The sequence below is a fragment of the Gekko japonicus genome, unplaced genomic scaffold (genome assembly GCF_001447785.1).
Source record: "Gekko japonicus isolate JY-2015 unplaced genomic scaffold, Gekko_japonicus_V1.1 scaffold1974, whole genome shotgun sequence".
NCBI classification, from domain to species: Eukaryota; Metazoa; Chordata; class Lepidosauria; order Squamata; family Gekkonidae; genus Gekko; species Gekko japonicus.
Window position 1 is genome coordinate 225552 of NW_015163147.1, and position 19070 is coordinate 244621.

Consider the following 19070-nt stretch of genomic DNA (forward strand, 5'->3'; position numbering starts at 1 on the left):
TGACACACCAAGAAGTTACTATTTGGGGTCTGCATGCCTGCCCACTTTCCCTAGCCTGCCCGCCGCAGCAAACAGGCTGGGGAAGGGAAGGTAGGCATGCACACATGCCCCCTTTTTCCCCTGAGCCTCTCCGCTTTTGCGGAGAAACTCAGGGAAGTGCGGGGGGCATGTTTAAATGCCTTTCTTTCCCTCCCCAATGTTGGAACCCCTTGCTTTACTTTGCTGACAGCTGTATATATGAAGGATGCTAAAAATGCCCTATTAGAAAAGCAGGTCCAAGCTCTTTGCTTACCAGCCCTGACTAAGGGAGTAGGCTGAAGCATGCCAGGGAGGGATCATACCACTGAATACAGTGGTATGATCTCGATATGGGCTTCATAAAATGCAGACTATGCCAAACATTTATTTTCAGAACAGGAAGTACCCTTGGGCTATACAGTTAGAATACAGTGATCAATATGGTCTTTCCTTTGTTTACTACCAGTGCATCAGTTTATTTATCTCCTTACTTGTATGGGCTGTTAACAAGGTCATCTCCCCAGACCATATCTTCACTGCAATTCAGAACACTATGGGAGGCATCCAAAAAGAGCTGGACGAAATTAACCAGTGAATCCTGGACCAGGTATCGTACAGAGTCCTGCAACATGAACTTGATAAGCTCCATGAGCTGGTGAAGCTTGGACATCTGGTACACCTCCCACTTGGTCTCATATAGGTTGTACCAGCCTTTGCCTATGTCCCTCAGACTGCTTCTCACTGCTACCTTTAGAGTACTAATCCATGTATCTTTCAGGAACATTGAAATCTAGAGGAAAACAGAACAAAGCATGTCAACTCAACCACAGGGCTAAACATACAAACACAGGTAATACAAACTTGATGGCTGCTGCTAGGCAAAGCAGCTTTGGGAACTGGGTGATTTGCAGCGTAGGAGAAGTGGGAGGGGGGGGGTACTTAACCCTTCCCTACTTGCTGCTTTTCTAATGCAACTCTCATCACAGGCACTCTCCCCTATGGGTAACCATCTAAATTTGTAAGGGTAAATATGAGTCTGGAAAACAAGGGTAGGGGAAGCACTGGGAGGGTTGCAGTATAAATATGGCAGCTGGCTTACGCACCTTTTCCCTCTTTTTCTCCACTATGCATTTTCTTCTGAGGCTGCTTCGTCTATGAAGAGCAGCCCTCAGTGTTATTACATGCATTTCATCTCACAAAATACCATTTAGAAAGCAGGCAGAACACTGCTCTCTACCTCAAGAAACATTCCAGTAATGGTAACAGCATTCCAGATATGGCAACAACCATAGCAATCTACTTTGAAAGAAAATGTACTCCATAAAATTTGTTTCAGTTTAGCATTTTGATTGGGACAATATCACATCTTATTCTTAGCAACAGGCTGAGAAAAACTCCTGCTTTAACTGAAACAGGGCAGATGTAATTCTTCCTTCTAATTTCCATCTCCATTTTTTTTTAAAAAAATAACCCACCAAAAGGTGCTGCCCTTTTTTCAGGAAACAGCTTTAAGTTTACAAAAAATCAGCACATACATTGCCTGTTGTTTCCCTTTACGTTCTTGCCCCCCAACAGCCAAATTGCCTTTTTTCATTTGAGGAAATAAAAGATTGTTGAGGAATAATAGGGATTACCTTCTGAAAAGATAGTACTAGAAACAATTGGACCTCATGAAGAATGTGTGCATATGGCCATCTGGATCCTACCCAAATTGATTTTGGGGGAATATAAGCCTCTTAATCATAGACAAGAGAATAGGACACTGTGTCGGAACAACTGCAGCCCTCCTTAAAACCCCAGATTATTCTCAAGGAGCTTCTTATATTTCTCCCCCCGACAGCATACAGTCCAGTAAGTCTGGCCATAGGCTCCTTACATTTTGCATAACCCCATCTCTGCAAAACACCTCTCCCCTCTGTCTTACCTGAGAAAAGGTCTGCGTCTGGATCTGCTCAAACTCCTCTAGTCGGCCATACTTAGTCAAGGTTGAATGGAACAGTGACATCACAGCAGTTTTATTGCATTCATCCCGCACCTGGCACAAAGCCATGATGACTTCTGGTCGCGTAAGGAGGGAGACAAAGCTAAAAGCTTCTCTTTGCTCATTAAATGGGTACTCTGGGACCTCAATGAGACCTGGTGGCAAAAACATGGTATTATCTAAGTTGCAAAAGTGGCATCACAACAGTTTTGCTAAGCTTGTGTACTTACTTGCTTATTAGGTACAGGGACACTGCTCCTTAAGCACGTTAGGCAGGTAAATCAGCTATAGAAACTGTTCCCACTAGAAGACTTTGAAGGAGCCCTGCATGGTTACTAATCCATCTTTAGATTCTCTTGCCTCCAGCTTGGTTCCTTTAAAGCAGGGCTATTCCACCATAATTCCTACTCCTTATCAAACCACCTTGCATCACCTTCCCCCTGTGCTTTAAAGCAGCGGACCACCTCTTCTTGTGACTCCTGGTCAGTTCTTTGGGTACGATGGCTCCAATCAGGCATGCTGGCTCCAGTGCCAGCACCCAGTCACACTCCTCTGCACCTTACCTTTCCTCATTCTCTGGGTGCAGCAGGCCTTACTGAAAAGATTATGGATAGGTGTGGTGGTGGTGGTGGTGGGGCAAGACTAAAAATAATGCTCCACAGTAACCAAAATTCTGTGGCAAGAAAAGTTCAGGCTTAAATTAACTATGGAAGTAAACACATTTTTGTATGTATGTCTTTATTCAGGGCATTATACCACACTTGTGGACAAACCACTATATATCCAGAAAAATGCAATAAAACCAATACAAGCCACAAAGTCATTAAAATATAAAACTACAGAATCCTGTGGACCTGTTTGCTTACTCTGGCATTTATTCTCAGTACAAGGAGCCTTTCTCTAATGCAGGAGGCTCTTCCACAAAAGGTCGGCCTACTGCATCACCAGAGAAAAGTGTTGCTGGGAGCAGAATGGATCTGTAGGATCCAACCCTATAAGCCCCAATATTTCATTGGTAAAAATGGGTAAATAGTTATAGCTGCAACAGAAAAATGATAGTAATAGAGCTTACAAAACCAAACAGTTATCAACCAACAATGGTCTGGGGAAATCAAAATGTCATCCCTTGGCAGCTAGTAGAGCTTAAAAGAATAGGTGGTGACCAGGTGCAGGGAGAGGTTCCCATAGGCCAGGCTCAGTAGCAGGAAATGTTGGCCCTAGTATGTGAACAGATCATCTTATTTTGCATGGAAAGGATTAATGGACTATAGGATTAAGTCCCATTTTGTTGGACTTGTGGGATCACTCCTATCAGTACAATACAACCTCCTTCTTCCAAAAAGTATGGTAGAGATTTAAAATGTGCATGTTATCTAGTTTGGTTAAAAGGAAGCACACAATGTAAGGGTCAAATACTGATTTGGATCAACGTGACTCACAAGGTGACTTCAAAGAGGATTTACACTGTGGGTATTTCAATGTATTCAAAGATATCGTATTGACAAAGGCTGCAATCCTAAGAACACTCTCCTGAGAGTAAGCCCCACTGAATAACATGGAACGTACTTCCAAGTAGACCTGCTTAGACTTTGTGCCTGAAGTGGGGCCACCTCACTGTGTGTGTGTGTGGGGGGGTGCAACACAGACACATCACACTGGGAAGAACCAGGCCAAAACGTTATTGATTACAGGTTCCTCAAGTGTTGGTGCAGCATAGGCTGGGAACAATGGGTGTGGTTGACAGCCAAACTGCTGTCAGCACCTTTCCCAAACTGCCTGTTGGGGTAACTGAGGGCAGAGGGCTGGTGTTAGGGCTGTAAGCAGTGCAAACCACTATTCCTAGCCATCACCATCCTCCCGGGGGCATGGCCAATGTGTCAGTCCCTAGGTTAGCTACCCTGAAAACGTCCTAAAAAGATACAATTATGTGACATAATTAATATTATCTCTTCCTGCATTACATGTATCATAATTTAAATTAAGCACAACAAACAACAGAGGTTTTTCCAGCCTAGAAAGAGCGTGCCCATCTCTGCTGTGCCACCTACCCTTCTCTGGCACCTTCTCTTCCTCTTTCTCAGGCAGCGTGACATAAGAGAATGTCTGAGGCTTGGAAGTGACAATTCTGTCAAAGTTAATCTTGTTCATGGTACGTTCGTAGTCTAGGGACACTTCCTTCCTCAGGTGGTACATCCGATTTAAAACGCTAAGTACAATTAAAAAACTAATTAACAGAATGAACGATGACCACTCAAAATGATACATCTGCATCACTCATATCTGCAGTCTCATATTCAACTCCCCTATGCTCACTTACACTTTGTTTCTTCATTAAAAGTCTCTGAAGTGCATTAACAGTAGACCCAGAATGGGGCAGCAGGTGATGTAGAAAGGTTAGGAGCCAGTGGGGTACAATTGCATGGCACCTAGTAGTGTATGGCTAATGACTGTGAGGGAGAACCTTAAAAACTATATTTCCATTTTTGTTTCTTGTTTCCCTCCTAGACCTCTATAACTGTCATGCTGGTTATGACTCTGCTCTACATGCACTGAGAATTTTCCTTCTCCATTTCTCAGTCTGCAGATAGGGTTTGTTACGGCCCTGGGGAAGGACACACAACTATTGGTCATGTGCAGCAGGGCACTGCATATTCGAAGAAGGATGTCTGAGAGTATTTAAACCCTAGAAGTGTTCTAGTCCTCCATCCAGCCTTTACCAGGCACAGTTTATCCACTCATCTTTCCATTGAAGGGACAGTGCAGGCACTAGCTGGTTGCTTCAGGGCCAAGTAGGACTGCATTACCTCCAAGGGAGATCTTCTGTATCTGCTGTTCCAGATTGGCCAGGGGTGAAGATTTTTTTCACCCACTCTGCACTGCCTTTCACCTTGGATTACAGTGTACCTTGTGTAATCAAAACGTTTTGCACTTGGGAATCATCCTAATTAGCCATCACAATTATTAGGTGACAGAAAGCAAGACCAGGAGGAGGCAGACTGGAATGCTCAAATCAGTTTACAGAGCTGCCTTAAGGTATATACTATAAGAACTGGTGTGGCAGGGCTTGCTCTGTAAGGCTAACATGGCATGCAGCAGACTATCCCGGATTCCAGGAGATTTAATCTGGGGATCTGATGTGGCCACTAATGGGGCAGGGGTGTTTGCTTTATAAGTACCGTTTTTCACCAGGCATAATGATGCATCAGTCAGAACCACAGTGCAGAAAACTGCATCCCATTGGCCACACGGTTACATTCTAAGAATTTTAGGACAATCTGAACAAGACAGCTTTCTTGCCTCCTTTCCCCAGAGATCTGCAATGTGCTAAGTGTTTAATTAAGCTATGCTGCAGTTCTTTCTATAAGACTGTGGCCTGGTTAAACCCAAATTCATGTGCCATGTGGTCCATCTGGGGTCGAGGGCCATTATAAACAGGTAGAAACAATTATACCGGAATCATATGCTCCATCCAATCCAAAAAAAAAAAAGGCACTGGAGCAAGGAAGCAGCCTTCCTTGCATGTAGCAGCTGAAGATGTACATCTGGATATGCCTCCTTATCCAGATTACTATGTTCATTTCGGCCCAAGTGTCAAATATGCCTTTGCATGCACATGATGTGCATCGCCACCGAAAGTCTCAATTATTCTGCATAACTAGTTGCCTGTAATTTGTGCTGGGTCATGGTCACTGTTATTGCATACAGAAGCATACATTAGCATAGGATAACCTTAGATTTGAATGTTAAAGTCACGTGGGGGAATTTCTAAAAACCTCCCTCCACTTATTTTTTGAATGCATGACATACTGGTGCAGTCCCAGATTTCCAGCTATTATTATTTTACTGTATTATCATCTCCCACCTCTATTACCAGCATATTTTTGTCAAGCCATAGAGCTATTCATAGACAGTTTCTTTTTCACACCTCTGTATCTGAATGTGGGAAAAGCTGTCACAGCTCAGTGAAGTGGACAGATATACCAATGACACTACTGGCCGATGATTCATCTAGCTTAGGGCAGCTCAATTTTTCCAAATCATGAAATCTATAGAACAGCAACTTCAGGGGTTTATGCTTTCCCCACTTTTATACAGAGATTTCTTCTCCTTCCATTATACATTGTTATTGATCCAATATTTGAATATGCATTAGCAGTAGAAGATCAGTACTCTGGTTAGGAGCCAGCTCTCACTGAATCTAAAGAAGGGACACTAACCACCCCAAAGGGCTCTTGAAAACCCTCTAACTTCTGTTTAAACTACGGATGAATACACATGAAGCCGCCTTATATTGAATCAGGCCCTTGGTCCATCAATGTCAGTACTGTCCCAATGACACAGGTTAGAATGGTGCTCCTTAAACTTTCTAAATGCCTGTGTCTGTCTCATCTGAGATGGCTTTATAGGTGGCATGACATTGAAGTTGCATCCAGCTAACTGCAGACTTCTGTCCCTGTTTGTGGCTATTACTTAGCTCCTTAAAAATTATGTTTGCGCCTGCAAGCGACACTTCCCAGGGTGCCCAGCAGAAGGAACAAGTAGGAAAGAAAGCACAGAAAAGGAAATGAGGAGGGGACTATAAGAATGCCCTGTTGTGTTATTCCTTAGAATAAACAAGATATGAAAAGCACAGCCATGGTTTGAGTATTTCAGTGAATTAATCTCACTACCAACAAAGAATCATTACAATACTTACAAACTTCCCTTTCTCAGACGTGGAGTGTTCATTGCCAACTGCTTCATCCGCAGAAGACTTTTCTCTTCAATGCTTTGCAATCCATCCACAGGCATACAGTCCACATACAGATTGTACAATAACAGTGCCTGTGTTTTCTTCCGCAAGTCATTGGCAGAGATTACTCGCTGGGCAAACACGCGAGGATCCTCTCCGAGAAAAAGCAAACAGACCCGGGGCACCCAGTACTGACAAGGCATCAGTGGGGCTCTCCCTGGGAAGAAATCAAGAAGGGATTAAGCAGCTGTAAGAATACATAACAGATGCTAGAAGCCTTGGTTACCAAAGGCTTCCATGTGTCTGTGAGCCTATTACCAAGCTGGCATACCCAGGACTATACAACTAATCGAGAACTGAAGCTGAGACTCAGATGACTGCAGAGCAGAAGTGTGAGCATGTCTAAATCAGTCCAATGATGTGTGAGGGAACAGTGTATTTTACAAGCAATTTTTATTTTGTTCACATAAGTTCTTCAAGGAATCACCAGCAGAAAGAAAAATAGCCAGTCCCCTTTAATTAAAGGGCAGGAGCACCATCACGGTGCAGGGCTTTGATGAAACTAAGGCAGCTAACTGGGAGCTTTTGTTCTCTCTCTTAAGTCTTCCCCACAATATAATAATAATGGCCTACCTTTTGCAGTCATTCCTCCGTTGAGTACTGGTCTCCCTTTTCTGTCACGTACAAGGCCCCATGGGTTCGTCTTATGTACCAAGTACAGTTTTGTCTCTTCATCATAATCCAAGACCCCAACATTTATCCACTTGTAGATCAATTTTTGGCTTCTGGGATCCTCTGAGAGTTTAATGAGAAAGTTTTACATTTTCATAATTGCCCTAGTTAGAATGTTCACAGTAGGTAATCCTCACTCCAAATTTTCTTTCTCCTTTAATTTTCAGTTTATTTATTTACAAAACTCCTGTGCCACTTCTCTGGGGAAACTGCCTGAAGTGGTTATGTTGAGGTAATGATATCCCAGTAAACAGATGTATTTTAGGAAGACATTATCATGAAGAAACATCTATGAGCAAACTTAAGTGCACTCAACCTCATGGATGAATTTTCAAAAATGCTTAGCCCCTGCAATAAGTGTTAACCAGCACATTAGTTCACCAGACTCTTTCATTGTACACTCAGAAATTGAGGCATTACAGAAGCTCCTTTTAAAATTATGGTTTATGTGGTATTTTATGAAATGCATACACTGACATGGAAGTTTATATTAGCACAGCACCTTGAGTGTGACCTTCCATGATGAAAGACACATTTTGTTTAGAAAAATCAACAACTTTTAAGTGTCTTTGGTCAGGATCCAAGGAACTACTTCAGGTAACAGCTCCAGGGAGGAGGGATTAAAACCCAGCCAAAACATTCCAAACACCAAAAATATTTCATCCTGAAGGCTTAAAAATATTTAGAAGGGAGAAAAGCTGTCCTGCTGTATTTAATTATTACTTTGTGGTCCTATCACAGTGGGTAGTAAGCTATATGCTTTACCGTGCCCAAGTACATCATCTGTTGGTAGAAGTGCTTTTCCTGGAACTGGTTTCCTGTCTTGGGATCCAGGCTCCACACCCAACCAGAGCCACTCTTCTGGAATCCGGCAATCATACTCTTCATCGTCAAAAACCTTAAAAAACAAGAAGTGTGAAATTAAGCCTTTGCACAAACATCGGCAGACACAGCATTCATAAGACTGCATTTTCAACTGACTGTATTTTGTAAAATTTACTTATGTATTATTCATTTATTTAAGCAAACTATTTTATCCCTTTTTTTTTGACACAAAGGTTTCCATGATGGCTAAAGCTAGATTTAGCCAAAGCCAATGTGAGGCTCCTTTATACCAAAAAGTGGGATAAAATATTTTAATAATTAAAAATATATAAATATGTAGACCCTTTTAAATACCCAAGTATTTTTGCACACATCTCAGGACACACACTCACATCATGGCTCTCCCCTTCTGAAAGGGAATCAACATGGCGGCTGACTGAAGGAACATATATCAATATGTCCCTTCGTGCTTCTCCACATCAGGGACATTAGTTTGCCAGACAGGGCTACTTACAGCCCAAGCTTACTCCTTACTTTCAAAGAGTGCTCTAACAGTCTGTGTGTGGAAAGACTGGAGGATTTTTTAGTCTTATTTGGAGGATTTTTAAGTCTTCTATCTCCTACAACGCAGATACCATCTACATTGCTGTGGAAGAATGCCAGCAGAAAGGCTGACTGAGTCTGCCAGATATAACTTTTACATATTATTTATGGAACCTGCCCGTTTAGACATTCTGAGGCTTAATCTAAAAAGATGATTCTCCCCTTCTGAGTTCAGCTCCACATGTTGCATCAGAAGTCCATCTGGGAAGCCCAGAGCAATCTGTGTGTTGGGGGCAGGGGGATGCATGATGGCCTTGGTAAGAGGAGGGCCAATCTGTGCACATGCAAACTCTGTTATCTGGATCCTGCCCAATAGCTTGCAGGAAGTGTTCTAATCATGGTCATCTATTTTGCTGAATCAAAGCCTCTCAAACAGCAAAGTATACAACTTCCACTAAGAACTACAACAACCATCACAACAACCACCCTCCCCCATATCCAATGTACTTATATTTTCACTAACTTGGCCACCCTGGAAGCTCATGAGGTTAGGTACACAACTTGTTTTCACAAAATGCTTCAGTTGTACCCTGGTAATATTGGGAGGGAGAATGTTTTTATGAGGGCCGTGATGGCAGCCCTGTTCTCCCCAGTGACAGAAACAATGTACAGCAGCAATCTACAAATGGTAATCTGGTGCCTAGAGTTACACATAGAAAGTCTGATAACAGGCTAACATCTTGTTAACAAATGCAATTTGAGCCTTCGTGTAGTAGCTGGGTTCGTGTAGAGGCAGCATCTTGTAGTGCAGGTAGGGATACTGTAACGATATGAGCTTATGTTTGTATTTCTGTATAGTGGTGATGCTGCTTATGTGTGTCTCTAGCATGAATACCTATGCAATATGTATTCAGGGATTGCTGTTTGGTTGTGTTGCTTTGTTCTGCATCTCATGCTTGCCTAGAAATAGGCTGGCCTGGGCCTGCCGTTGCACATACGGACCATGTGCGTCCCTGGAATGTATCCCATGACTCTTTGGGATGGAGAAGACACCGCGCCATTGCACCCACTTGGAGAGCTGTGGAAAATCCCCAGCGAACCCCGGCATTCTTGGAATGGAAAGAGCAAGTGACCCCCCGCATTCCTGGAATGGAAAGAGCAAGTGACCCTACTCCCTTAATCTGGTTTGGAGATCTAAAGACAATAGCGTTTATGGCTTTGGAGCAGGAACCAGATCTGCAAATCAAGAGGGTGTCCATGGGAACGGAAGATTCACACCTTGCCAAAAGGCACCTTTGATGTAGGAGTAGGATCTGCATATTGCCACCACCCCTCAGGAGAGCGTCATCCCCTTCGTCATCCCCTCGTCACCCCCTCTTCATCCAGTAGTGATAGTTTAGAGGACGGGTTTGATAGTTTATGGCTGGATAACACATGCCCCAAAAAGAGTTTATTTAAGGAGAAACTCTCCTTTGTCTCTTTGGTTAACCCACCCTTCCCATAGCAGTGCACTAAGGTGCTACAAGTGACTCTACTACTTAAGTTCTCCGGAGTCGCGACCCAGAGAGCTCACACGTGGTTTGGCTGGTCCTACCTGTGTGCCTTGGAGTTCACAAGCTGCTGCATTTCGGCTGCCCAGCGTTCCAAGGAGGAGAGTTCTTCCTCAGCTGGACCTCAGATGAGTATAGCCGTGCCCCATTGTGTCATCCCCATTTTGATGCTTTTGTTATTTTCTATGCTGTAATTGTTCTAATGTACTATTGTAACTAAGGAGCTTGTATGAATTTGTATGATTCCGATTTTGTATGCCTGATGAAAAACCTTTAGTAAAGACAACATTTATTTAAGGACTAGCGTGTTGTCTCACTTCCTGGGATATAGCCGAGCGTCTCATTCGCCATCCGACCTCTGTATAGACTGGTATAGAACTTACGCACAGCCACAAACACCCAATTTTCCTTGGTAGATAACTTGGATTGGGTCTCCAGGAATTTCCTGGAGAAGTTGGCATAACAATATCAGCCTCTAGAGTATAGAGATCAGTTCCCCTGCAGCAAATGGATGCTTTGGAGGGGGGACTCTAGGGCATTGTACCCCACTGAGGTCTCTGTCCTCCCCAGACTCTATCCCCAAATCTCCAGGAGTTTCCCAATGTGGATCTGGCAACTATATCCTACCAACCCTACCAATGGCCAGGGGGAAACCTAGCAACTCTAAGTGAAGGGATCCCCAGTGTTGCACCTATGGTCAACATGGTGCTCACCAACACCTTTCCTAGTACCAAAGAGTGTTTAGAAAGTGGGTGGAAACAGGTGGGCTTTTTGCTCAGCAGGACATCTTATTGACAACTTGAGATCTGATCAGCCATGCAGATTTTTAAAAAGGTTTCAGTGGTAGTTCCCACCACAGTGATGGTTTTATTCCTTCACTCCTCTTTCCCAGTGCATTTTTTTAAATTACTCCTCTTCTCCCCTGTACTTGGACTTCCTGTGTGTGCGCTCATGTGTGAGTGCGCATATGCATGGGTGGCTCTATCTCTTGCAGTTGCCATTTTGTGGTTGGTTCTGCCTCCTGTGGCAGACATCCTGTGTCAGAATTCCAAATCTGCCCATGGGCTCAAAAAGGTTGGGGACCCTGTTGTAGTGGTTAGAGTGTCAGACTAGGATCTGGAAGACCCAGGTTCAAATCCCCACTGACACTGTCTCTCAGCCTAACCTATTTCACAGGTTGTAGTGGATAAAACGGAGGAGGGGAGAATGCTGTTGTAAGTTGGGCATAAATACATAAAATTATAAAATAAATTAATTTATAAGGTTTTGTAACTTCTGAAGTTGCCACTCTGACTTACCTGTAATGGAAGATAGATAGGGAAAAGAGGGTCTTTCTTCTGCTCAATGGTTGGCATATTTGCAGGGTCCTGGTGTCTTGGCATCAGCTCATTGGAATCTATGCCTGCACTGAGTAATAGCTCAGTGATATCTAAACTGAGATATAATCGCCTTCTCCTAGTTAAACAGAAAGATTAAATGGTTTGTATTTACAAAAAACCATTATTGATTCAACGGCCTTTTATCTTTTTCACTGAATGACAAATATGCTAAAATGAATGAGACAATGTATCAACAGCAGGACATTAGAACACAGAAACATGAATAGAATTGCAATTAGACTAGACTGAGCACTAAGAGACATTCGCAATGGTTCCATCATATCAGTCGCACATAGAAAATTGTATAAAATTGTACATCAATGTCCACTTGGTAATCAGAATCAGTATTTTAAGTCGTTTATGGTAGTCTCTGCATCTCTGTTTCTAATTCTGTAGAAGATATTTCCACATTATTATTTTGATCATGGGAGTTTTGTTCTGTATGCAAGTGGTAGTGCCAAAGTCATAATAATGGCAGCCTTTGCAAAATCATTCCAAGCATTAAATCCTTTCTTATCCACCAGAATTTATTTTGTGGATTGCACCAGCAAAAACAGGCCACTATAGCCTTTTAGATAATCCAATATATAAACTGAATAGCTGAGCTAAAAGTTCCTCTGCAACTTCACTCTCAGGAGCATCCTGTGTCAATTGGTCAGTGTGTAATCCTTTCTCTGTGAAAGTCTCAGGCTCCAACACAGTGGGAAAAGCTATGTTAAAGGCCAGATATTTTTCAGCTCTATCACATGCAGAGTTAGATATGCCCATGCCCATCAAAATCAATGGCCTTAAGTGTACTTAACTGCATAGGATCTCTGCCTTAAAGCCTAAATTCTATGCAGAACTATATACATCTAAACCTATTCGTTTCAATTGGCTTTGGCAATCCTAACCCCAAATAGGACCCAGATGCCAGCTATATAGAAGTTTAATAAGTGCTTATAAAAGCTTATATAATTTATACAGAAGTTTAAGTAACTTTAGAACATTAGAATATTAGAACATAAGAGAAGCCAATGTTGGATCAGGCGAATGGGCCCATCTAGTCCAACACTCTGTCACACAGTGGCCAAAAATACCAGGTGCCATCAGGAGGTCCACCAGTGGGGCCAGGACACTAGAAGCTCTCCCACTGTTGCCCCCCCAAGCACCAAGAATACAATGCATCACCTGCCCCAGCCTGTGAGTTCCTATCTATATCTTGTGGCTAATAGCCACTGATGGACCTCTGCATAGCCAAACGTAAAACACAATTCTCACTTGCCCAATCAATCCTTTTGGGTTCCTTTCCCCCAAATTACCTCTCAATCTCTATCTTCCGAGGGCACTGGCCTGGAAGTACCTCAAAAGGAACTTGTACTTTTGGCTTATATGCTTGCAGAGGAAAGTCTGACTCTTTGATAATTTCTGTAGTTTGTCCAATCTCTTGGCTGTCCAAGATAAGCCCAATATTCTCTGGAGTATCAAATGTTGTGACTAACAAGAAACAAAATTAAGAAAAGTCAAAATTAAGAAAAGTCAGAGCAATTGTTTATTGCATTTATTTCACTGTAATCCAAGGGTCCCCAAAGTGGTGCCCGTGAGCACCATGGTTCCCACCAACACCTTTTCTGGTGCCTGCCAAGTGTTTTTAGGACACAGGTGGGGCCAGGTAGGGCTTTTGCCCAGCAAGGCTTCTGATTGGCTGTGCAGATTTTTTAAACTGTTGTTTGGCAGCAGCTGCTACCACAGCACAAAGATCAGCACTGGGTTACCCAAGTTAAGCTGCAGGGGACCCCTGCTATAACCTATACTGACCTGGAAGCTCAGAGTAGCAAAACCTTTTGATACGCATAGTACTAAATATGTGCTGACCAATTATGGACACCATGCCAACATAGGGGAGAGGCTGCAACTCGGTAGTAGCACCTCCACTTTGTATGCAGAAGGTCCTGGGTTCAATCCCCAGCATCTCCAGTTTTGTTTTGTTTTTAATAACTTTTGTATTTTTCATTTTTTGCGGAAGAAATGGGTTGTGTTCATAATTTGTGTACAGATACCAGACAACGTCACATGGAAACGGGGGGGAAATGGACAAGTCAAGCGGCTGAAATGGAAAAAAATAATCCATGTGAGGGCAGCCCAAGAGTATTTAGGATACTTTCTGGTTAAAACTTGAATGAAGCAAAATTAACCTCTTTCTTATTTGCATCTCATTTCTCTTACAGAGCTGATCATTTTGGTTCATGTTTAAGACAAACAAATAAAATACAATACACTATTACAGGAGATATATATTTAACAACCATGCAAAAAGGAACCTATTTTTGGAAGGGATCTCCCCACCTTTAGGACATTTCATTCCCTCCAAAGAAGAAATAAGAGACATCCACTTGTCCAAAAAGTGAGATAAATTAGAATCTGAATCTGTAGGGTTAAACATTAAAGAGATCTTCTCCATAACAATAAGGTCTTAAGTTTTAACCTTCCACAATGTTAAAGATGGAAGTTTATCCTTCTTTCATTTTGTTGCAATACACAAATGTGCCATCACCAATAAAACTAAAATGAGCTTAAGCTTTGGTGTATCAATATCCTTACAAGAAGGTAAATCCAATAATAGCCATTTGGGATCTAGCTCTAACTTTACATTACAGATCTTATGAATCACCATAAGTACTTTGCTCCAAAGCCCTTGAATGGCTGGGCATTGCCACCAACAATGATAGAAAGATCCCACTTGTTTACGTTTTTTCCAACACACATTTGGAATCTTTCTACAGAAAGGGTGCAATCCTAGCATCTCCAGTTAAAAGGACGATGCAGGAGGTGATGTGACAGACCTCTGTCTGAGACCCTGGAGAGCTGCTGCTATTCTGAGTAGGCAATACTGACCTTGATGGACAAATGGTCTGACTGAGTACAAGATAGCTTCATGTTTTCATTTAAACAGGGAGGGCAGAGCTAATGAAATGAACAAGCCACAGCCCCTGCTCCTGTGCTCCATCTATTTGGCCCCAGCTAAAGTTTTCTAAAAGCAGTAGCTAATGGGCTGCCACCAAAAACAGCCATCCCTCCTGTAGGCATCTCTCCTGTAATTTAGGTACTAAGGCATACTACTGCTATTTAATATTTTTTATTGCTAGCAAGAAGAACTGGTAGGCATAAGCAAATGTTGACTCTGCACACTGCTGGGTTCTTCTAATTAATGGGCTTCCCAAATCCTGATGTTTGAAGAAAATATTTTCTGACCTAAAACTGGAGTGTCACAGGCAGCACTGAGGCAATGCCACAGACTCCCTACACCAGTGTAGCAGTAGGCAGCATCTGCCAACGCTGTACTGCCATGTACTGGGCAAAGTAGGGTCACCAATTTACAAGTAGGGCTGAAGGCCTCCCAGAATTACAACCAATCTCCAGACTACACAGATCAAATGGCTCCTTTGGAGGGTGGACTCTGTGGAATTATATCCCTACAAGGTTCCTCCCCTCCCCGAACCCCACCATCCTCAGGCTCCATTCCCCAAATCTCCAGGAATTTCCCAGCCTGGATTTGGCAACCTTAGCACAGAGGCAGGAATAAAGACATGAAGTATCAAAAGAAAAAAAAAGAGGGGGAATCAGAGAAAGAACGGCCTACCCCAATGATTTCCCCCTCACGGCTTTAAACTTCAGAAATTTTACATCTGCAGGTGTGCAGCACTGCATATTGAAGGAGCAGTGCAGACAAATGTCACACACCTCCCAGAGACATGATGTATCTGCTCTGCCATGTATGCCTGGCAATCAGAAACAGAGAAAGAAGCAGACAGACCAGGCCAAAGTTATCAGGTGAGAAATGAGAGATCCATCATGAGGCTCTGATACCCCTCAACAGCTTGAATTTTCATGAAAAACCACTTGGAGGTTAATCGTTTCTCTCTGTGCTGATTCCCATGTTAAGACAGAGGAAGACAGAACAATGTTCTAAGCCATTTTGGGTCCCCACTGGGGAGAAAAGCAAGATATAACTATCTAAATAGACAAATTAAAAAATAAAATCATTCCCCCCACACACTTCCCCCAGGTAGAGAAAAAAGAAAGGCAACTTCCTGTTCATATTCAAGCAGGAAGACCTGGGAACAGCCCTCCTCTGATGCTGGAAGCTCAGCAGACCCCAAACTCTCCCAGAGGTCTCCTAGTATTATTTGATTGTAAGCAACAGCCATAAACTCAACTTGTTGCCATAATCTCGTGCTCCTTGCCCTCACACATCGAGTGTGAATGAATGCTTCCTGGTTTCAGAAACTGGTGTATATATTGTATGCTTGCTTGCTTTATTTATTTATTTATTTATTTAATTCGATTTGTATCCCGCCCTTCCTGCTGAGGCAGGCTCAGGGCAGCTTACATTTTAAAATACATTAAAACACAAATGCATTAAACACAATGCACCATCATAAAACTCATATACATAACAGATAAATAACAGATAAAGTGCTGGTCGCGGTGACATTGCATACTGATCCCAATAGGTCATGATACGATGATAACAAAAGAATATGGCCAAAGGCTGTTGCTATTGACATCACAGGCTGTTGATGTTGACATAGAGGGCCTTAGCTCAGTTCAGTTGTTATTGGAAGTGGCTCCTAATCAAAGGCCTGGTGGAAGAGCTCCGTTTTGCAGGCCCTGTGGAGCCTGTCTTCTGGGACCTCATTCTACCAGTATGGAGCCACTACTGAGAAGGCCCTGGCCCTGGTAGAGGCAAGTCTGGCGTCTTTCGGTCCAGGGAGGGCCAAACGGTTTTGAGACCCTGACCTCAGTGCTCTCTGGGGAACATACGGGGAAAGGCGGTCCCTCAGGTAGGCAGGCCCCAGACCATATAGGGCTTTAAAGGTCAAAACCAGCACCTTGAAGCGAATCCGGTATGCTATCGGCAGCCAGTTCAGTGACTTCAGCACAGCCTGGATATGCTCCCGCACAGGGAGATCCATCAACAGCCTGGCTGCCACATTTTGCACCAGCTGCAGCTTCCGAATTTGCGACAAGGGCAGCCCCATGTAGAGAGCATTACAGTAGTCCGATCTCGATGTAACCATTGAGTGGATCACTGTTGCCCCATACATACCCCAGAGAGCACTACAGTTGGGGTCACAACACCATCTAACTACTCCAGGCCCTAGAGGTGCCAGGCTGGCTGTTACCAGGGCCAGGGCCTTTTCGGTGGCAGCTCCTACCTGGTGGAATGACCTCCCGGAGGAGATCAGGGCCCTGCGGGACTTGATACAATTCCGCAGGGCCTGCAATATGGAGCTCTTCCACCAGGCTTCCAACTAGGAGCCGCCTACCATTACCACCAACTATTACTGTCATCAGCATCGTGGAAATAGGTTGGCCCTTCATGAGATCGAGCCACAGTGTTGTGGAAGGCAGAAGTACTGCTAAATTGGGACCCTAGTATCACATCTTATTGCATGCCACCCCAAATTGACTGAAGAATGACCATCATTGCAAGTACTTTATTGCATTTAATTGTATTTAAAGTACAGTAGTTTTATCTTGTTTTTAAATGTTTTATGCCAATTTTGGCACACGGTGCCATCAATTGTGAGCCGCCCTGAGCCTGTTCGCGGGGAGGGTGGGATAGAAATCCAAGAAATAAATCATTGCATTCGAGGAAGGGAACCAGCTGCCTAATCAGCCGAAGATGGTAAAAGGCTCGTTAAGGAGGCATCCAGGAGCACTCCCAAGCTCCTGACCTTCGGTGCTGGCACCAACGGTGCCCCATTGAAGGCCGGTAGTGAGATCCCTACCCCCAGTCCACTCCAACTCGGGCACAGAACCTCCATCTTCATCGGATTCAATTCAATTTCTTTTCTTTCTTTTTTTGGCCCCCCAACGGGGAATTTTTTATTTTTTGCATTTTCTACACACTACAATTATGGGATGGGAGAAGGGATACTAATACCCTGACACTAATATTATGGCTGATGGGTAAAGGAAATATAATACATATATCTTCTTGATAGGGAGAGGAAAACTACCATTCTAATCTATTTCATCTACTGGATTTGGGGAAAAGAAAAAGTCTAATACATGTCACGATCTGAATAGCTGAGAAAATAATGCTTTTTAACCTAATATTACAGGTTATATAAAGATTTGGTTCAATTATGATAGTATACCTTTAATAGCTTAACACAATTACTGCCTTTAGTACTATTGTCTTAGTTCTAGAGTCTTTTCTTCTTGCATTTCTTCGTTTTCAGGAGTTTGGGGGCAGCCTCTCCTTTCTCTGATTCAGATGATTCTGATGATGTGGAGTTTTGGCTTGTTGAATCCTTTGAGTAGGATTCTTCTTCTTCTTCCTCCCCATCTGGTTTTAAATTCTTTTCCTTCTGCTTCTTTTTTATATTAAACATTTGATCCATAATTTTTTCCGCTTTTGGAACAGAGTCTATTTTATATTTTTTGTCCTGGTAGTTGAAGCTCAGCCCTTCCAGGAATAACCATCTATATGGTATTCCCTTTTTTTGCAGAGTGAGAGTGAGCATCCTGTAGAATTTCCTCCGTTTTCTAACTTCAAAGGGGATGTCTTTCAAAATTCTTATGTCTTCATTCTTGATTTTTAAGGTTTTTCCCATTGTTTTTTTAAATATTTTTTATTATTTTCTTAACATAATACATAAACAAGAATTAAACCAAAACTTAAACAATTTTAACAATAACAATACAATTAACAACATTATTATTTAAAGAAAAAGTATACAAGCAATTTAATAATATACAACCAATACAAATTGTTATAATATCCAATCTTTCCAAATAAAGGTATAATACTGAGATTTCTGACTAGGCTTAATCTGCCGATGTCGCTAGGTGTTTCCTTCAGCCACCAGGGATCGCTCTGCTCCGCACCGCCCTCAGCTCCGCCAGCACTCTCTGCCGCCACCCGTCATCCTCTGCACCGCCACACCATCCGCACATCCATCATGCCTCTTCTGTCAGAAGTGGGTGCCCCCTACCCTTCTAAGGGCAGGTACCCATTCGTCTACTTGCACTAGGTGTTACTTGGCTTTCGACCCGCTGGGTTGGCGGGAGATGGTCCCCTACCTTTGAATACCATGAATTAATGTTTAATAAATTATTATTTTTCCAGCTCTGTGCAATAGTTGTTTTAGCCACCGATAGGAGGATAGTAAATACTTCCTTTTTGTGTTGTGGAATAGGAACGTCCTTCCAATAGTTTAATAGCAAGATTTCAGGCTTCTCTGGTATCGTGTAGCTGGTTAATTTTTCAATATGAATCAAAACATTTTTCCAAAAAGATTTTACCTTAATGCATTCCC

General features: G+C 42.8%; 1 protein-coding gene across 1 annotated transcript in view; it reads right to left on the reverse strand.

Annotated features, from left to right (window-relative positions):
• DNAH1 (dynein, axonemal, heavy chain 1) overlaps nt 1-19070 on the reverse strand; it is a 204482-nt gene that overhangs the window by 172289 nt on the left and 13123 nt on the right. Inside the window, exons 4-11 of the mRNA XM_015407009.1 lie at nt 13062-13236; nt 11680-11836; nt 8229-8361; nt 7365-7526; nt 6696-6948; nt 4048-4205; nt 1943-2154; nt 510-808 (exon numbers count right to left, since the gene is read on the reverse strand). Of these exons, the coding sequence (XP_015262495.1) occupies nt 510-808; nt 1943-2154; nt 4048-4205; nt 6696-6948; nt 7365-7526; nt 8229-8361; nt 11680-11836; nt 13062-13236 (1549 nt within the window). The remainder of the gene's footprint in view (nt 1-509; nt 809-1942; nt 2155-4047; nt 4206-6695; nt 6949-7364; nt 7527-8228; nt 8362-11679; nt 11837-13061; nt 13237-19070) is intronic.